This window comes from Molothrus ater, chromosome 1 (assembly GCF_012460135.2).
Source record: "Molothrus ater isolate BHLD 08-10-18 breed brown headed cowbird chromosome 1, BPBGC_Mater_1.1, whole genome shotgun sequence".
Taxonomy (NCBI): domain Eukaryota; kingdom Metazoa; phylum Chordata; class Aves; order Passeriformes; family Icteridae; genus Molothrus; species Molothrus ater.
Window position 1 is genome coordinate 70,418,065 of NC_050478.2, and position 17,121 is coordinate 70,435,185.

Genomic DNA, 17,121 nt, shown 5'->3' on the forward strand with positions numbered 1-17,121 from the left:
AAATATATTTGTGCACGGTGCTGTGAGTGGGAGAGATAGAAATGCCATGGTGATATAAAGTGATAAGGGCAGAGCTACACATGACGGCCTGATACAAATGATAGCTAGGATTGCTCTGTGGCTGCAAGGCATTGCACACTCCCCATGGCACTGCCATGGTTGTCCCTTCAGCTTAGGAAGGAGATATTGGAGTAGCTGTGCCTCAGGCACCAGAGTGTGTGGTCTAATGAGGAAGGGGTTCAAGTCCTGCTCCCCTGGTTACAGAAAGCCTCAGGTTTGGGGTTTGCCTCTGTGCTAGCAAGCAAGCATCTCCTGCTCTGCACAGCAAGGACTTACTGACTAGGGTGAGCAAAACCTGCCAAAGAAGAGGATGGTTTGTGATTTGTTGTGTCTGATAAAGAAGATAAAAGGGTGGTCCGCTTTGAAAGTCATTGTTGGGACTCTTGATCTCATCATCAAGACACCTGTGGCAGCTGCTGCCTCCGTACCTTCTTCATTGACCTCCACAAAAGCTTTGTGAATAACTTGTGAGATGAAAAGATCCTTCTTCACTGACATCCCTGTGAAATCAGCCTGACCCGGGTCAAAAGCATTTCGTATCCCCATGCTGCTCAGAGGGGATTTAAGGTCATAGTTTTCTTCCAGCTTCAACTTGGGCAGGTATAGATCCACTTCAGCCTTCATCATATTGTCTGATTTGGTCCATTCAGACAGTTTCTCATATGTCAGCTCTCTTTCCACCTGCAATGAGTTGAGGAAGAAAGCAATTGGAATGTGAAGGACAGAGATAAGACATGCACAGACCAGTGTCTTATTGCTCATCAAGAACATGTAAAGCAAGACCCAGCTACCAGCAGTGACTACAGATGCAACATGCATCATATTTACAGGGCATGATCTGACAAAGTGCTGAGTGACTTATATTCCTGTGTATTTTTTTAAAGGTGGGGAGGCCTGAAGCCTCAGAGTAGTTTATCATTTTTTCCCCTGGTGTGAAGAACATTGCTTTTTTTGCAGTGTATTACCTATAACAATAATAATAGGTGCTTGATGTGTGTGTATATGGATACATTTTCTCTTAGTAGTGATAAATAAATGGGATGCATGGGAACTAAGGTACAAATAAAAGTATTTGCTCTGCTCTGTTTAGAATCTGAAAATGATCCTGGCGTAGTCATGAGTTGCTGTGGGCACCTTCTGGGTCAGGGTAGTCAGCACTTAGTTTGAGAAACCCCACCCCGAACCATCAGCTGGAAATCCAGACTGAAAATGACATAAAAATTCATTAATACAGCCCTCAGGAGAAGATAACTCTAGGGCATGGTGATTCAGAGATGATCCTTGCTTTCCCTATGCTATACTGGTGATAGTAAAAAGGATACAAAATAGGCTAAAACTGTTATGTGGACATAGGTTTTAGATGTACTACGTTTGCAAAGTTACCGCATGTCCTGAATCCTAAACTGAAAATCATGGTGTTACAGTTTCTGAAACAAAGTACGAGCACATCAGAAATATTCTACTGTGATTTTGAAGCTTGTTCTTTCTCACTGTTTTCATCTGTTTCTGTTACTGTTTCATAGTATATGTGATGCAACAGTAGGTCAGCTTTACCAGCTCCAGGCCAGTAGTGTTATCATTGATGTCATCAGGAAGGAGAAGGAACATGCTGAGTTCATTTTCCACATATGGCAGCTCAATGATTCTGAATTTCATGGTGGTTTCATGGAGTATGAAAAATTTATCTTTCAAAAACATCATGTGTACAGGTTTAGTCTTGGTCTGGAAAAAATTCAGACATAAAAATTACCTTACACATTAAAAGGATGATAAAATTTACTTGCTTCATTGAACTGAAAACAAGTACAAGATTCAGCAGCATCTGGATACCAGGACCCTTTTCTTTAGACAGGATCACATACACCCTCTTTTCAAAGTCTTTGAGATCTTTATAAAAATTAGTATAAACACACAAGCTAAATACCTATTAACTGAATCTCATGTAATGTATTTCTAAATTTAAAATAAAGATTAAGCTTTGATAATCAAGTATCTCTGCAGGCCTTGCTGTTCACCCTGTGAATTAAACCCTTTCTGGCACCAATATATTTGGTTTGCATGGTAGTGAGGAAGCTGCAGGGATGGCTTCTGTGAGGAGACCTCAGAAGATGCCTCTGTCAGGCAGAGCCAGTTTCAGCTGGCTCCAGGACAGACCTGCTACTGTCCAAATCTGAGCCAGTCAGTGACATTGATAGTGCCTCTGTGATTGCATGTTTATGAAAGAGTAAAAACTGCTGCACAAAAGGAACTGGGACAGCTGAGTGAGATGATGTGGGAGAAACTGCCCTGAAGATGCCTAGGTCAGTGGGGAAGAAGGTGGGGAAGGTGCTCCAGGCCCTGGAGCTGAGATTCCTCTGCAGCCCTGGAGATCCTGGTGAGGATCACCCCTGGAGCCTGGTGAAAACAATGGTGGTGCAAATATCCACCCTGCAACCCCTGGAGATCCCATGCTGGAGCAAGCTCCTGGCAGGACCTGTCATGCTGTGGAGAGCAGCCTTTTTCTGGCATCGCCTGTGACCCTGCAGTGGACTCACACTGGAGCAGTTCTTGCAAAACTGCAGACAATGGAAAGGACCCGCATTGAATGTGAAGGATTTTGAAAAGATAGGACCTGGTGGGGGTATAGAATGTAAGAAAATAAAGATAGTGCAGAAGGTAGTCTCACACCTGAGGAGTTGCAGCTGTACTAATCACCAAAGATTAGGAACAGGCCTGCCCTTAATAGGCCACAGCTGTGTCCAATGAGAAGAAGAGTGCCACAAAAGAGTGGGTTAGGTGGGTGAGGAGAGAGTTGAAGTTTGTTGGCTGTGCTGTGAAGAAGAAGGACTCAGTGCTGTGAGGAGCTGTCCGTGAGCAATCACTGAGAAGGTATAGGACTTTTGCAATAAGATAAAAACAGGACCCCACACTTGAGCAGAGGAAAAGTGTGAGGAGGAAGGAGCTGTAGAAACAATGTGCAATGAACTGACTACAACATTAGCCCATTCCCAGTCCTCTGCACTGCTTTGGGGCACAGGTGAGTTGTAAGTGAGGTTGAGCCTGGGAGGAAGGGTGGGTGGGGGGGAGGCACTTTATGCTTGGTTTACTTCACTAACTTACTTTGAGAATTGGCAGTAAATTAATTTATTGAAGTTGAACCTGTTCCCGCCTGTGATGGCAATTGGTAAATTCTCTCCCTGTTCTTTCCCTGACCCATGTGTGACCTTTTCATCCTATTTTTCTCCCCCTATCCTGTTGACAAGGGGCAGTGATAGGGAGGCTCAGTGGCCACCTGGTGGGTGGCAAGGGTCACCCACCACAGCCCTCTGCTGTGACAGATCCTAAAACTGCACACGTAGTGTAGTAGGTTTGAGTACATAGTCACATCAATTGCTTCACACTGCCTGGCATACAAAAGGTATTTGCACCCTAAATCTATGTCAAACAAAATGTTTGTTTCCATTGACAAATAGTTTTGCTTGCTTTTGACACAGTCTAAAAATATGTGTGTCGTCAGCTACTGGGAATTGTCAGTGCATGATCATTTAAAAACTGATAGCTCAATGAATAGATCATTGGAATAGATCACCCTCACACACTCAGCTAAAATGACAAACCCCATGAAAATTCCCTGTGAGGTTTGGTGCAACACCCAGGGTAGGTGTGGGAAGAACAGCTGGATTAGATCACATAATCTCAGGGTCCCGAGAGCAGAAGTGAGCCCTAGGTGTGTAAACATTGCTCTCCAAAGCAACCTGGTCCCATTTGGAAATGGTACTTAGAGAAATTTCTTCTTGTCCTTAAGCTGCTTTTCTTAACTTTGCTTAGCTTACCTTTTTTAAAAAATTAACTTTAACTGTTCCTAAGTATTTTGGTACTGAGGAGTTATAAATAAAAAATCCAGATTTCATGGATATGCATAAACAAGACAATGCTGAGTTCTTTACACAGTTGGTATTCTCCCTGAGTTTATAGCACTTTGTCAGCAATAAGTAGTGTGGCAGTGGGATATGAAATACAGGTGAAGTATTTTCTCCTCAGTAATAGACATATTGACATAGGACAACAGGCATATCGACAAGGAATTTACCTTGCTTACTCTGAAGGGCATCTCAGAAGTATTTTTCTCCAGAAATTTCTTCTCCCACTTTCCTTTGAAATAAATGGCATTTACTAAGACCAACACAGTGCGAGAATGGAGTGATCCTGCAGGCAGCAGACTCTGTATTTTCCCTTCAAAATCAGAGAAAGAGACAGTTATTCCAGTGTGACTGCGCAACTTGCCAATTTTAATTGTTCCTTGTCTGTGCCTACCTCTCTTTCAAAAGTGTTTGCATTTTGGGAGGCTTTTTAATATGTATTTATCTTGTACATATGGTAAAAATGACCTTTTGAAGTATCTCTGTATCCTTTGTCCAGAGAAGTTGTGGATGCCTCATCCCTGGAAATGTTCAAGGCGAGGTTGGATCGGACTTTGAGCAACCTGATCTAGTGGAAGATGTCCCTGTCCATGGCAGGGGGCTTGGAATGAGATGATCCTTAAGGTCCCTACCAACCTAAACCATTCTATGAATTCTTTGTGTTTAAAAAAAAAAATTATTTATTGGAATTTTGGTAGTAAATGGCATTGGAAAGTGGGTAAAGCAGAATAGCCTGGATGTTCTGTGAAGTTGGTTGCAAGCAGCTGAAGAATGCAGAAGTAAAACCCTCACTAATCGTTGTGTAGCCACACAGTATGTACCTGTGCAGGCCTTCGAACAGCAATGATTCAGAGGGGGCTACAGCATAAAGAATTGCAGGAAGGACCTTGTAAGGAGTAGTAGTTAGGCTGGAGAGAGGCATACTTCAGACTATTTAGCTGTACTTTACTCATCACCTCCCTGCTGAGTTTCCACCTTTTATGGATTCTTGGCTGCAAGAGCAATAAATGTGGAAATGCAAAATATTTGAAAGTTAGACAAGAAAAAAAGCCATCAGAGTGATACTTACTCTCAGTTTTATTTTCTACCCATGAATTGATCTGTGCTCTGACTTGTTCTGCAGCTCTCTTAAAGTTTACAGCTTGTGGCTTTGCATTGTAATAGCTTGTGATGAGTTGTAAAAACTTCTGAAAGATAGGATTAAAGAATGTGTGGTTATTTAGTTAAACTTGAGTTATAAAAATATTAGTTACAATCAGTTTAACAAATTATACATTCTGCTAATACATAATTTAAGAAAACTTGGTTTACATGCAGTAACCTTTATAATAAGACCTGATACATTCTATTCTAAATATTAAGTAAGGATTGATCAAACTTCAGTCTCAAGGAGACTGATACTTCAAATTTTTGTGTTTGAAATCAAAGGTGGAAATTTTTAGTTTTGAAATATCCGTGAAAACTTTACATTTTTTAAATTTCTCAAAATGAAATTTTGATATAATTTAAATACTTTTTTTTCCCCTGATTTACAAAGTAGTGTTCAGTACAAGATGGAAGAATAGTCTCATATAAAGTTAAACAAAGGCTTTTAGTTTGCTTCAAAGGTGAGGAACCTGCCAAAAATTTATGAGGACAATAAAAGGAATGTTCTGGTAGAATAAAGTCATGGCAGAAAAGCAGAATTAACGTTTCCATTGCTGTCTGCTGTGAAATCATTCATGGAGATTCCCAGCAGGAAATTCCCTCGATTCTCTGTAAAGCAAATGTACATGAGATTATGGAGAAAATGAGCAATATGCATTCAGAAAGACAAATTACTGATTACTCAGAAAACCAAACAAACTCCAAAATCAAAGAACAGTAATCTCATTAAAAACCCCCTTCCAGAGACCTGGAAGATGATTACTACAACATCAGTCTTGAAAAGATTTCAGAGATACAGATGATTACAAACTCATGAGTCGGTGTGGGGCAAATTAATAGAATGGGAATATTAGGTATGTGGGTTAACATGACTTATTGGAGGAGTGTCAACAACATTTTGTTATAGGAAAAAATCTCAAATCTGCTGGAGCTTTCTGAGGGCATTAGGAAGTATGTGGGTAAAAGGGCTGAGCCATTACAGTCTTTTTGGGTTACCAAAATGCATTTTGTAGGACTTGTCAGCAAAGGCTGAGCATCCATGGGACTACAGAGATATGTCTCATTTGTTTAAAAGACTAGAAACCAAGAGGAGGAGGAAAATACATTCACAATGAAGGGTTATTACTGCTGGAGTACCACAGCAGTATGTGTATGTAGCAAAGTTGGCATCTTTGCTACAGTATTTTTTCTATAAAACCAAAGTTTAGATGTTTACATTAAAATATATATATTAACATATTTATTGGTGATCTGGTAAAGTGCTAAAATATAGGAAGTCGATTGTTACGGTTTAGGAATGAGGTATTGAAGCTGTAATGGAGAGGTGCATGAAAAAAAAACCTACCTAATCATGGCCAAAAATGCAAATAAAAATTTAGGAAATATGAAGGAAAGAGTAGGCAACAAAAGAGAAATTTCTATAATGGCACTTTATAATACTATGGTGTGTCCACTGTCTGAGCTTGCAATGCAGCTGTGGCCTCTCCAGTCTCAGAAATGCTACAGTATAAAAAATACAGACACAGGAGATGAGGGTGACCAGAGATGTGGAGAAATGTCCTTCAGAACAGAGATGAGCCAACAGTGGTGCCAACAGGCAGCAAGCTCAGAAAGCACAGGGGCTTCCTGCAGTGTACAGCTCAGCTGTGGAAATCCTGGTGCTGGGGGCTGAAGTAGATTCAGAAAACAAATGTGCAAAGTCCTGAAACAACAGCTCATCAGGGTCACTGGAGTAGACATGCCCTCTGGCTCAAGAAGTCCCTGAGCTGCAGGTCAGTTGGTGGCCACAGCAGATTCTGGAGAAGAATCACTGCAGAGTTTTCTCATGCACTTGCCAAACTATTGCCCACTGCTGAAAACAGATGGACCTCTTGCCTATCCAAACTCTCTCCTGCCCTCCATGGCTGTCATCATATTCTCACTCACACCCCAGTGCTATCATTTGGAAGTTTTTTATCATCTCTATTGATAATCACTCTATTGATAATCACTCTTCATGTCAGCATATTCCCACATAAAGATGTTCAACTCACAGGCAGTAATGGGTAGGTCTTTTCTTCATACAGTCGGTTGGCACTCTTCAGCAAGTAAGTGCTTTTGCGTTTGTTGATGTCACACAGGAGCTTTTTGAAGCCAGAGTGGATGTTTTCTGCTCCCTCGTGCTCAGGATCCTTGGAAAGAGACACCAATTAATATGGAGGGTTTTTATTTTCTTTTGTCTGATACACCTGCTTTATTTAAATTGTTCATGTTTTTTTAATTAAAAAGGAGTTTTAGGGAATGAAACTTTTTTGAGAATGTTATATGTTTGCAGCACTGTGCATAACTAGATAAATGGGATTCTACATGTAGGGTAGAATGATTTGTTTCTGCAGTGCTTTGTAGGCATTTGGGGGCATCATATGATGGTGCATCAAGGAAGCTGAATCTCCTCATTTTTGTCATTTTCAAGCCTGATTTTCAGTTTCACAAGACCTTTCAGTTTCACAGTGATCCATCAATGCATCCTGGCAGCCTTTGAGAAGGTGTTCTACCCTCACAGAAACTAATGCCAGGGCACGGACTTACCAACTATTCAAATTTTCCTGTTTCACGTGGATGTTTTCTGTTGCTATTTGGATTTTGTAGAGAGCTTGTTTTGGATGTCAGTGTTGATGGTTTTAGGGAGGATGAGGTTGCTGGCCAGCTGTTTCCAGCTGTTGCTTTGCAAATGGAGGAATGAGCTGCTACCTGCCAGCTGCTCCCCACCAGCTGCCTGGATGCATTGTCCTCCCCCATGTCCTGTACAGTGCCCTGCACATGAGATACCAAGAGTCTCTGCCACTGACTCAGGGTGACTCATCTGTCATTCTTTGCTGTGATCTTTTCCCACTCATGCTGAGATGTGGCCTGCCAGGAAGGACACCTGGGAAAGAATTTGGTAGCCAGAGGACACAGGATAGCAGAGGCTGGTTTTTTCAATGGGATGGGACCAGAACAAAGAGGCAATAGGGGAAAATATCTGAAGGAAAAGATTGGACAGACTTTGGTACAATTTATGAAGTCAGTGAGTTGCTAAAATGAATGTGAGTGCAGTTATTCATCTTGAAGAACCATCTCACACCATCAAGGAAGAGAATGATATAATCCCCTTGCCCTTTTATTTGAAGTTAATCTAATTTAATTTTTTTCAGCTCTCTTTTAGTTTCTATGCTGAAAAAAACATGGCTTGATTGAGTTAAATACTTTTCATTGATTAGGGAGTTAACTTGTTGAAAAAGATCTGGGCCATTTCTCCTGCTGGCAAGCCTCTGGGGAGCTGATGAGCAAGGATGAGTCAACGCACGCTACCTTAAAGGGGAATTTTGTCTGCCTGATGTGTCTGTGCATACAAAAGGAGGAAGGGACTTTATTGGGTAGGGCTGGAGACAGGCGAGAAGGCAGTGGTTGATTATCACTACAGAAAAAATATCCCAACCATCCCAAAGGGGATAAGAAATGAAATTGTCCAAAGCATATTAGGACCAATGATTTTTTGATCTTTCCACAGCCCATCTAAAACCAAGTGATACAGTATTATGGGCAATCAAAGTGCTGTTAGTGTTTCAGTTCTGCTTTTGAAAGACTGAATTAATAAGCTTTACAGCCATATTTCTTCCTTGTTCACTTTTTTTCTATATAGTTCTTCCTGAACCGAGACAGTAGATAATAGACTGAAAACAAGCAGATGTTAAAAGCCTAAAAGCAGTGGTTGCATTGGACTTATCCCATTCTCAGAAGTTTTTATATCACAATCTTTTGTTGTAATAAATACCATCTTTCTTTTCTTTGGTCTTGCAGGAGAAGGCCTTGTTGTCTCAGCTGATCCTTCTTCACTTGCAGTTGGGTTAAAATGAAGAACCTATGATGATGATGATAAATGTTCATAAAGACAGCTTGTTTGTTTGAGATTAATATGCCCATGAGTTGTAAATATCTTAGTTTTCTATGGTAATCCACCAGCCGTACCCAATGATAGCCTGTTGAAGTTATTGAGGACAATTATATGTTATTGAGGACATTGATTAAATCTCTGTAACTATATCATTACTAGATAGATTTTGGCCACATGGACTGCTTAATAATAGATCAGTATTTTGACTGGAACAGGCTCCCCAGGAAGGTGGCCACAGCACCAGACCTGGCAGAGTTCAATAAGCTTTTGGACAACACTCCCAGGCACATGGTGTGACTCCTGTGCAGTGCCATGAGTTGGACTCAATGATCCTCATGGGTGCCTTGCAACTCAGTATATTCTATGGCTCTCTGATATTTCCAATACTCACACATCTCCATTATTTGTTGAAGCATTATTATTTTTATGGACTAACTATGTCACAAATAAAGACTTCTGCCTCTCCTGTGCAGCCAAACACATGTCCAGGAGAGCTTGCTTTACTGTGTGCAGTATGAGAAAGCAGATATACTCCTGCCAGAACCAGCTGAGATGTAGAAGCAGTGATATCTTGCTCAAGAGATTGTCTCCAGATTTCCTTTCTCTAGGATATCATAGTCCCATATTAATTTTTTTAATAAAGGTGTGTCCTCATTACTTTTTGGGCATTATGTTAGTTTAATTATTCTGTTCATAAGGCAGTTAAAATGGAACAGGGAACTCCAAGCAAGACCAAGAGTAGCCTCTAAATGTTGAAAACTGCTTCTTGGCAGATCCCTTGTAATGCTCTGTGAACTGTAAGTGTAAGCTAAATGTAGAGTTGGTGAAGAGCAGAGATCATGGAAATAAAGTGGAAGTGAGCTTCCATAATGTTGGTACAGAAAATATCCCTACTCATGCTGTCAGCATTGCAGATCACTGTCCTCCCATGTTGTTCCTTGCTGTTCTGCATAGGTAGAATAACAGTGCAATTTATGTAGGAACCCCCTGAAGGTGGTACATGGCTAATTTCAGAGCTTACCTCAGCCATCTGGCTTGCAGTGTCACCTTTTGCACCCAAGTGGACCATGGCAAGAGCAGTTGCAATACTCCAAGGAGAAAAGAAAATGTTTTGGCCTTTGGAAGTTTCATTCAGCTTTTTGTAAAGGTCCAGAGTGAAGCTGTTGGTTGACACTGAGAGAGATTCCATTGGTACACCTGAGACAAACAAGTATCAGAGAGGGGTTGGTGACCACTCCTTCACTTCTTTTTAAAAATACAAAGCTGCCGGTGGGAGATTGCCTGCACCTCTCAAAAACAGTCTGAAGGTATCCCTGGGTAAAATACTGCACAGAGACCAAGTACAGTCAGCTAGCAGGTTCTTTCTAAGACCTGTACTATTTTTTCCTTCCTCATCACTTTCAGTGTCCTTGCCAGGTTTGTTTGGTTTTCATCAGCTGAGTTCAATTTTAGCTAGAAATGTTATCAGAGTTTAGACTTGCTTCAAAAACTTATTTGCTCTTTCCCTTATTTTTATAGAGCTATTATTTGATTCTGAGAGACTGAAACAGAATAATTTCTCACCGTGCTACTTTGGGCTTTTTTCTATTTGTTTAAACTTCCTGTACAGTTATTTTCTGCTGAAAAAAGTTGAATTCAGGTGATTCACTACATCCAGATATATCCTGAAGGCTACTAGAGAGATACAGATTATTATATGTTCTTAGTGTAGATAAACCCATTTTTAGATGATGTGTCTGGATTTGCTAATTTATGTTTTTCAAGAAAATTCTTTTATCTTACATACAACTCCAAATAGTTCCTCTTTTAACCAACAACAAATTTTCTCTGGTTTCCTGCTGGTTTATCCAGCATATTTTCCATCCCTCTTCTTCTTCTTTTCTTAGGTATGTTTTTTCAGGACAGAACCAAAGAAAACAAATAACCACAACCCCAGGATTAAATTGATTTTTCATACATGGTTCTGGAATAAACCTGTGCATCCTATTCGTATTTTTTGGTCCATATAATACTTTGATAAATATTAGGACAAACTCAGACATTTCTATTGTCTTCACCAGAATAAAAACTAATAAAACATTTGGTAAAGTCAGCGTAAGATGGCATCAAGTATAATTTAAGCATTAGACCAACAACAGCAACTGGGCATTTAAATCCATCTTCACCCACAATTTGTGTGGTTGAATCAAAAACTGCAGTCCTCAAAGGAGGCTGATCCCATGAAGTGTCCAAGATGCCTGGAGCCTCTGAGGTCCTCAAGTTCTGTTTTCAAAGCTTCCTAGAGCTCTGCAACAGCTTTGAAGCATTCCCAGGAGTGCTTCAGAGGTGAATACTATGCAGCCTACTCACACCTAAGCATTTTTAGGTCCTTCAAATCACATATCCTACTGCTGTTCATGGAGATGCTGATGGTCTCTGGTGATTAAGGCTGCCTTTCTACAGGTCAGGAAACTTTCTGCCCTCCCAGGCTCTGAAGGCTTTGCCCAGCCCTGGTTTGCATTCTGTTCACTGTGCCTCACCAGAGAGCTTTCCTAAGGGTTACACTTCATAGTAAAAAAAATAAATGCTCCCTTCCTCTGAATGACTTTTGTGCCATCATTTAACAACTCCATTCCAAAGAATTTTAAGTGAGTTTTTAAGACTTTCAATTAAAGCTAGTTATTTTGATAGGAATATCTAATTACCTGAAATCCTGAGAGAAAAGAGTTAAGATCTGTCTTCAGTCAGGGTCTGTGGCAGTCTGTGGGGCAATGAGTCCTTTTGGAAATGTAGAAATATTTGCACCTCCCTTTTCTATCTACATCCTCTTCTGGTATTAAATGTGCATGTTCCCTCATTTAGTCCTAGTTTTGCTCTCTATCACCTGCTTTCAGAACTTAAGAGACCTCTTCAATTCAAGGTCCCTGCTAGAGCATGTATGTCGTGGAACATGAAGGCCAGTATTCCAGTTCCCTACAGGTGTCCTCCACAACCTTGGAGTTGGCCTGCAAAAAAAGTAGGAATTGCAGAAAATAATTCAACCACACTGCATTGCCAACAGATGCAGTGAAATTATTTTACAGCTTCCTTTTCTCTATACTCTACCAGCTGGGGAAATTAACAGTAATTGATCCCAAAGCTATGGCTAAAAGGGAATATTGAAATAGACTGTTAATCTCATTGATCCTCTGGTTAAATTTGAGGCATCTAAATACTTGTAGACCTCAGGCCACATAAAGCCTTTATTTTGTACAAGGATATTTTGCACTTTTGCTTTTTTTTTTAAAGAAAACACATCACAAAGGAAGTTCAGAAGGTATTTACACAGTCACCTAAAATAGGTGATGAAATAAGTGTGAGTTCTGGGCTCATTTGAACTGGTAGATGTTGTTTTGAAAGACTTGTGGTCCTAGCAAAGTCAGCGAAGGTGCTTTAGATACCTACAGGCCCTGCATTGTACTGAGCTCATTATCCCTCTCTGGTGGACTTAGTGATTATGAATCATCCACCAAAAGCTGAAAAGCTACTTGGAAGCTCTACTTGTAATGATTTCTTTTACTGAAACTGTCATATAAGAGCAGGGAGCAAAAACAGGAGAATGTGTAAAACTGGATATCAGCAAAGGTGTAATGTAAGATGTAATCAAATGTTTTACTTTAAACCAGTGTAATTCTGATCTTAATCTTTGTAACTCAGATTAAATTGTGTTGATAAATTTCATTTGTGATCATGATCTGTCTTTTCTGCTACACTCAACCTTAGTAAAGAATGGCCCCTGCCCACCAGTATGGCACATGCAGAGTAAAGAAATTACCTACATGCTGACAACCTATATGGAAAAAGCATCAGTATGAAGTTCATCTTTTGAACAAGGATTATATTTTAGTGCTTCTATACACTTAAAATCTGACTACTGTATATGCTATGCGAGGTTTCAAGAGAGATACGTATGCCTTGCTTTCTTCATACCTTTTGTTTTTAAGTGCAATTTTTGTGCTTGCATGTTTATCTTATTTTCTTGCTTCAGAAACATATTAGGCAATGTTGTATTGGCTTATGAGCTTAAGAAATGTTCTGCTGTGTATCTTAATATGCTGTTGTTTGTTTTCTAGATAAATTCATAGAAGAAAAACTCCCAAGCAGTTAGTGGTACTACAAGGTCCGAAGATTGGCCAAAAATGCAGGAAGATGAAGAAAGGGTTCCCAAACTGTGTAGACACTCTTTGTGGTATATACCAGCTGCTGCAAGATCCTGTTTGGTAAGAGACATTGGAGTTACAGAAGGAAACACATTAGCCAAGTAAGTGCTCTTGGTTTTGCAGTGCCAGATGTAAACAGTGAGAACAAGTTGTGAATTGATGCAGAGAGAATGGTTAAAAAAAAAAGGTTTCACTGCATCACAATGCCAGACCTATTGACTTCAAGTGGATTGACCTTTGATAAATGGTTATAAAAAAGTTTTCAATAAAACTAGTCATTTTCCCCTGACATACTGATTAACAAATTTGGTCTTTAATGAAGCCATCTTTCATTCCTATCTGGCTCAGCAGGAAAGTTGTATCTTTCTGCCTGATTAACTACCATATTCCTATATCTGTACTTTGTAAATTATCCACTCTGAGTGAGCCTTTTGGGCATTTGTTGAAGATGAGTTCTCTTGCAGTTATTGCTAGTAATAAGCAGCAGAATTTAAAATCAGTGTTAGACTAAGTCTAATTATGGATTTTTGGTCTGCAAAAAATCCTATTCAGCTATATTGCTTGGGAAGAAAATGAGACCAAGTGTCACATCTGTTACAATAGAACTGCAAAGACAGGACTCTAAATAACACCTGAAAAGCGGGGTTCTTGTGCCTCTTTCTGTTGAAAAAATAAAACCTTTAAAATATGGATGCATTTGCATTTCGGTTAGAGTGGGGGTTTATATGTCCTTGTCTTGTATACTAACAGTACACCAACACTGTGAATTTTCTTGGCTTTATTAATGCAACCTATGTCTACCATTTCTGCTTTTCATGAATTCTGTCTACCGCAGAGGTGTCAGGGATTATTTTATGAATCTGACATTGGTACTGGAACACAAAACGCCCATGTTTCGTTGTAGGATAAACTGAAAGCATGTTAATATGCTGTGTTTTGACAAGTGTGGAATCACTTAGTGACAAGTGGTCTGTGCTCACAATGTGTTTGTGTTGAGTCTTGCTTTATCAGTTTCTTGTAAGTACTTATTTCTTTAGTTTTCAAAGTTACTGTGGCTTTTCAAAGAGGAGTTTGTGGTCCTGAAGTTGCAAATTTTGATGATACAGAACAAACCCAAGGCTTCTTGAAAACAGTTATTTGGAAATGCAGTCACGTTGCACCTTTTACTTGACTTACAGGGTGTAACGAAGAAGGAACTAGGCTCTTCTCAGAGGCTCCCATGAGTTTTGCACGGCCTGGTTTTTGGTAGCAAGGAGGCCACAGAGGTGGTTCCTGTGAGAAGCTGCCAGCAGCTTCTACCATGCCCAACAGAGGATTCCCTGATCCTCTGAAGAGGGACATGCTGCTGGCCAAAGCTGAGAAAGGTTGGTAACACCTCTATGATAACAAATTTAAGAAGAAGATAAAAACACACAGTGTTTTTCTAACCAGAGAAAAGGAGGAGGTGAGAACATGTGAGGGAAACAACATGGAGACACCAAGGTCAGTGGAGAAGGAGCGGAAGGGGGTGCTCCAGGTGCAGAAGCTGAGATTCTTCTGCAGGCCATGGTGAGGTCATGGTGAAACAGCTGTGCCCCTGCAGCCCATGGGGATCCACAGGGGATGCAAAAATCCACCCACAGCCTGTGGGGGAGGTGCTCATGCTGGAGTGAGTGGATGTCTGGAGGAGGCTGTGATCCAGTGGGAGACTGGATGGAGAGAGGGGGCCCTTGCTCCCAGGCTGGAGCAGCATGGCCTTGGAGGACTGCACCTCATGAAAGAATGATCCATACCACAGCAGTTTTGGGAGGACTTCTGCTTCTGAGAATGGACCCATGCAGGAGAAGTTCATGGAGAACTGTCTCCCATGGGAAGGACCCCATGGTCTCACAGGGGAAGGACTTCTCTCCCTGTGCTGCAGAAGAAAACCTCAGGTGATGAACTGACCAAACCCCCATGCCCTGTCTCTCTGCACTGTTGATGGGAAGGAGAGAGGGGTTGGGGGAGGAAAAGGTGTTTAAGGGCTTGTTTTATTTCCTATTATCCTCCTCTGATTTGGTTTGTAATAAATTCACTTTGTTCCTCTAATTCACTTTGTACCTCCACTGCCCTTGGAGTGTTTTCTCCCTTCATGAAATTGAGGTTCGTGAATTGAGTCCTTATCTCAATTCATGAACCTTTTGTCAATTTTTTTTCTCCTCTGCCCAGCTGTGGCAGAGGAGGGTGAGTGAGCAACTTTTGTGGCTATCTGGTGTTTGGCCAGTGTCAAACCATGACAGATGATAAGAGGCAATGGCACAGACTGATAACATGAAGTTCAATCTGAACATAAGAGAGGATGAGGATGGTCACTTATGAGGATGGTCAAACACTGGCACAGGTTGCCAAGAGAGCTTGTGTATCCTTCATTGCTGGAGACAGGTATTCAAAGTCCAGTGCATATGGCCCTGTGCAACCAGCATCAGTTTAGCCTGTTTGCATAGTGGGTGGGACCAGATGATCTCAAATAGTCACTTCTACCCTGACAATTCTCTGTTTCCGCAAGGGTTACCCTGACCTGAGACCCAGATGCTGGTTACCATGACAGTAATGCAGGGAAGCACAAATGAAGCAGCTCAGTGTTGCTTGCAGTAGAAGAGCTCTGCAGTACTAGATGGGTTCCTTTTCTTCTCTTTCACATATTTCACTTGTACTCCAAGCCATACACTGGAATGTGTACTCTTCAAGGAAAGCTGAGACTGGGAGCGGCTTGGTAGCCAACCCAGCCTGTTTGACCTTTTGCATCTCTCGCCAGCTGGCAGTCACTGTGCTGTAGTGAGAGAGAGCCACAGAGGTTCTGTTTTCCCTCCTTTTATTTTTCACAGCCTTCACTTATGTGTTCTTCCACACCTAAAAAACAAACTTCTCAGTAAAGCCAAGTCAATAGCACACATCTGGGCTGCACTGGGGTCAGCCCTGAGGGACAGACAACTAAATCCTGAGCTGTGGCTTACAGGCAAGGGAGGGTGCTAATTTTAGAAGCAGCACTTTGTACAGGGAAGATGATGTGGAAATTGTTTGTTGAAGGGAGATGTAGTTCCAAATAGAATACCTTCTGGGGAGGTGGAACAAGTTGTAATTATAGGTGGAATTTTGTTGAGAGTAAATGCTTTCCCAGTACCTCCCTTGTACATTCAGATCCTGTTTTCTTACATAATGTTCTCTGACACATATTTGGACTACGACAATGGCCTCAAAACTTTATCCTATTCCTGATGCCACAGGGATAGCACAACTGCTGCCCTCCCAAGCTGTCAGAGGGAACTGATGCTGCCAGTACAGCATGACTTGTTCATTATTGCACATAGGTAAGAGGGATGTGTGGAAGGTTCATTTTGTTTTTCACATTGCTTGTTCACTCTTGAACAAGGTCAAAAGGGATATTTGGAAGGTGCTGTTCTGGTCTATAGCTTCTGGTCAGACTCCTTATTTCTAGTGTGTTGTGAAAGGTATGTTTGTAAATGCTTGGATAACACACAGAATAACAGTGTTTGGAGGCCTATTTGAAACCTGGTGAAAATAAGACACAATTGTGTTAAAGTTTCTCAGCTTTGTCAGTTGGGATGGTGTGGTGGTTGATTTGGAATGACAAGAATGGAAACATGCTCCAGCTGTGCAGATTGCAGGATGCTGTAAGAGAACCAAGTAACTCAGTGTCTTGAACAACACAAACACAAGTTCAAGTTTATTTATTTCATTAAATGCAGCTCATGGTAAAATAGTAAGTAAAGCATCAATCAAAATCAAAACTTCACTGGTGTTTCTGTCAATACCACAAATATCTTTGCTAAGATGCACTCATAAGATACAAATCAAACATTGGTCATTATTACAGGTGGCAAGGAAGCTTTGCAGGTATTAAACAGGAAACAGGTATAACTAAGCAAAATTAAAAAGAGGAAACAGA

At 40.9% G+C, this 17,121-nt stretch overlaps 1 protein-coding gene across 3 annotated transcripts; it reads right to left on the reverse strand.

The window, feature by feature from the left end:
• Positions 1-339: 339 nt before the first annotated feature.
• On the reverse strand, positions 340-10,207 carry SERPINB10 (serpin family B member 10). 3 transcript variants are annotated; one of them, XM_036397582.1, is made up of 7 exons: positions 10,040-10,207; positions 8,899-8,985; positions 7,139-7,276; positions 5,029-5,146; positions 4,130-4,272; positions 1,615-1,782; positions 340-741 (listed from the first exon to the last, which is right to left on the reverse strand). In XM_036397582.1, the coding sequence occupies exons 1-7, from the start codon at positions 10,205-10,207 to the stop codon at positions 340-342; spliced, it is 1,224 nt and encodes a 407-aa protein (XP_036253475.1). The 3 variants fall into 3 exon arrangements, with proteins under 3 accessions (XP_036253475.1, XP_036253492.1, XP_036253483.1); XM_036397599.1 differs by lacking the exon at positions 8,899-8,985; XM_036397590.1 differs by lacking the exon at positions 8,899-8,985 and having other exon boundaries at positions 7,139-7,261; positions 10,019-10,207.
• Between the last annotated feature and the right edge of the window lie 6,914 nt (positions 10,208-17,121).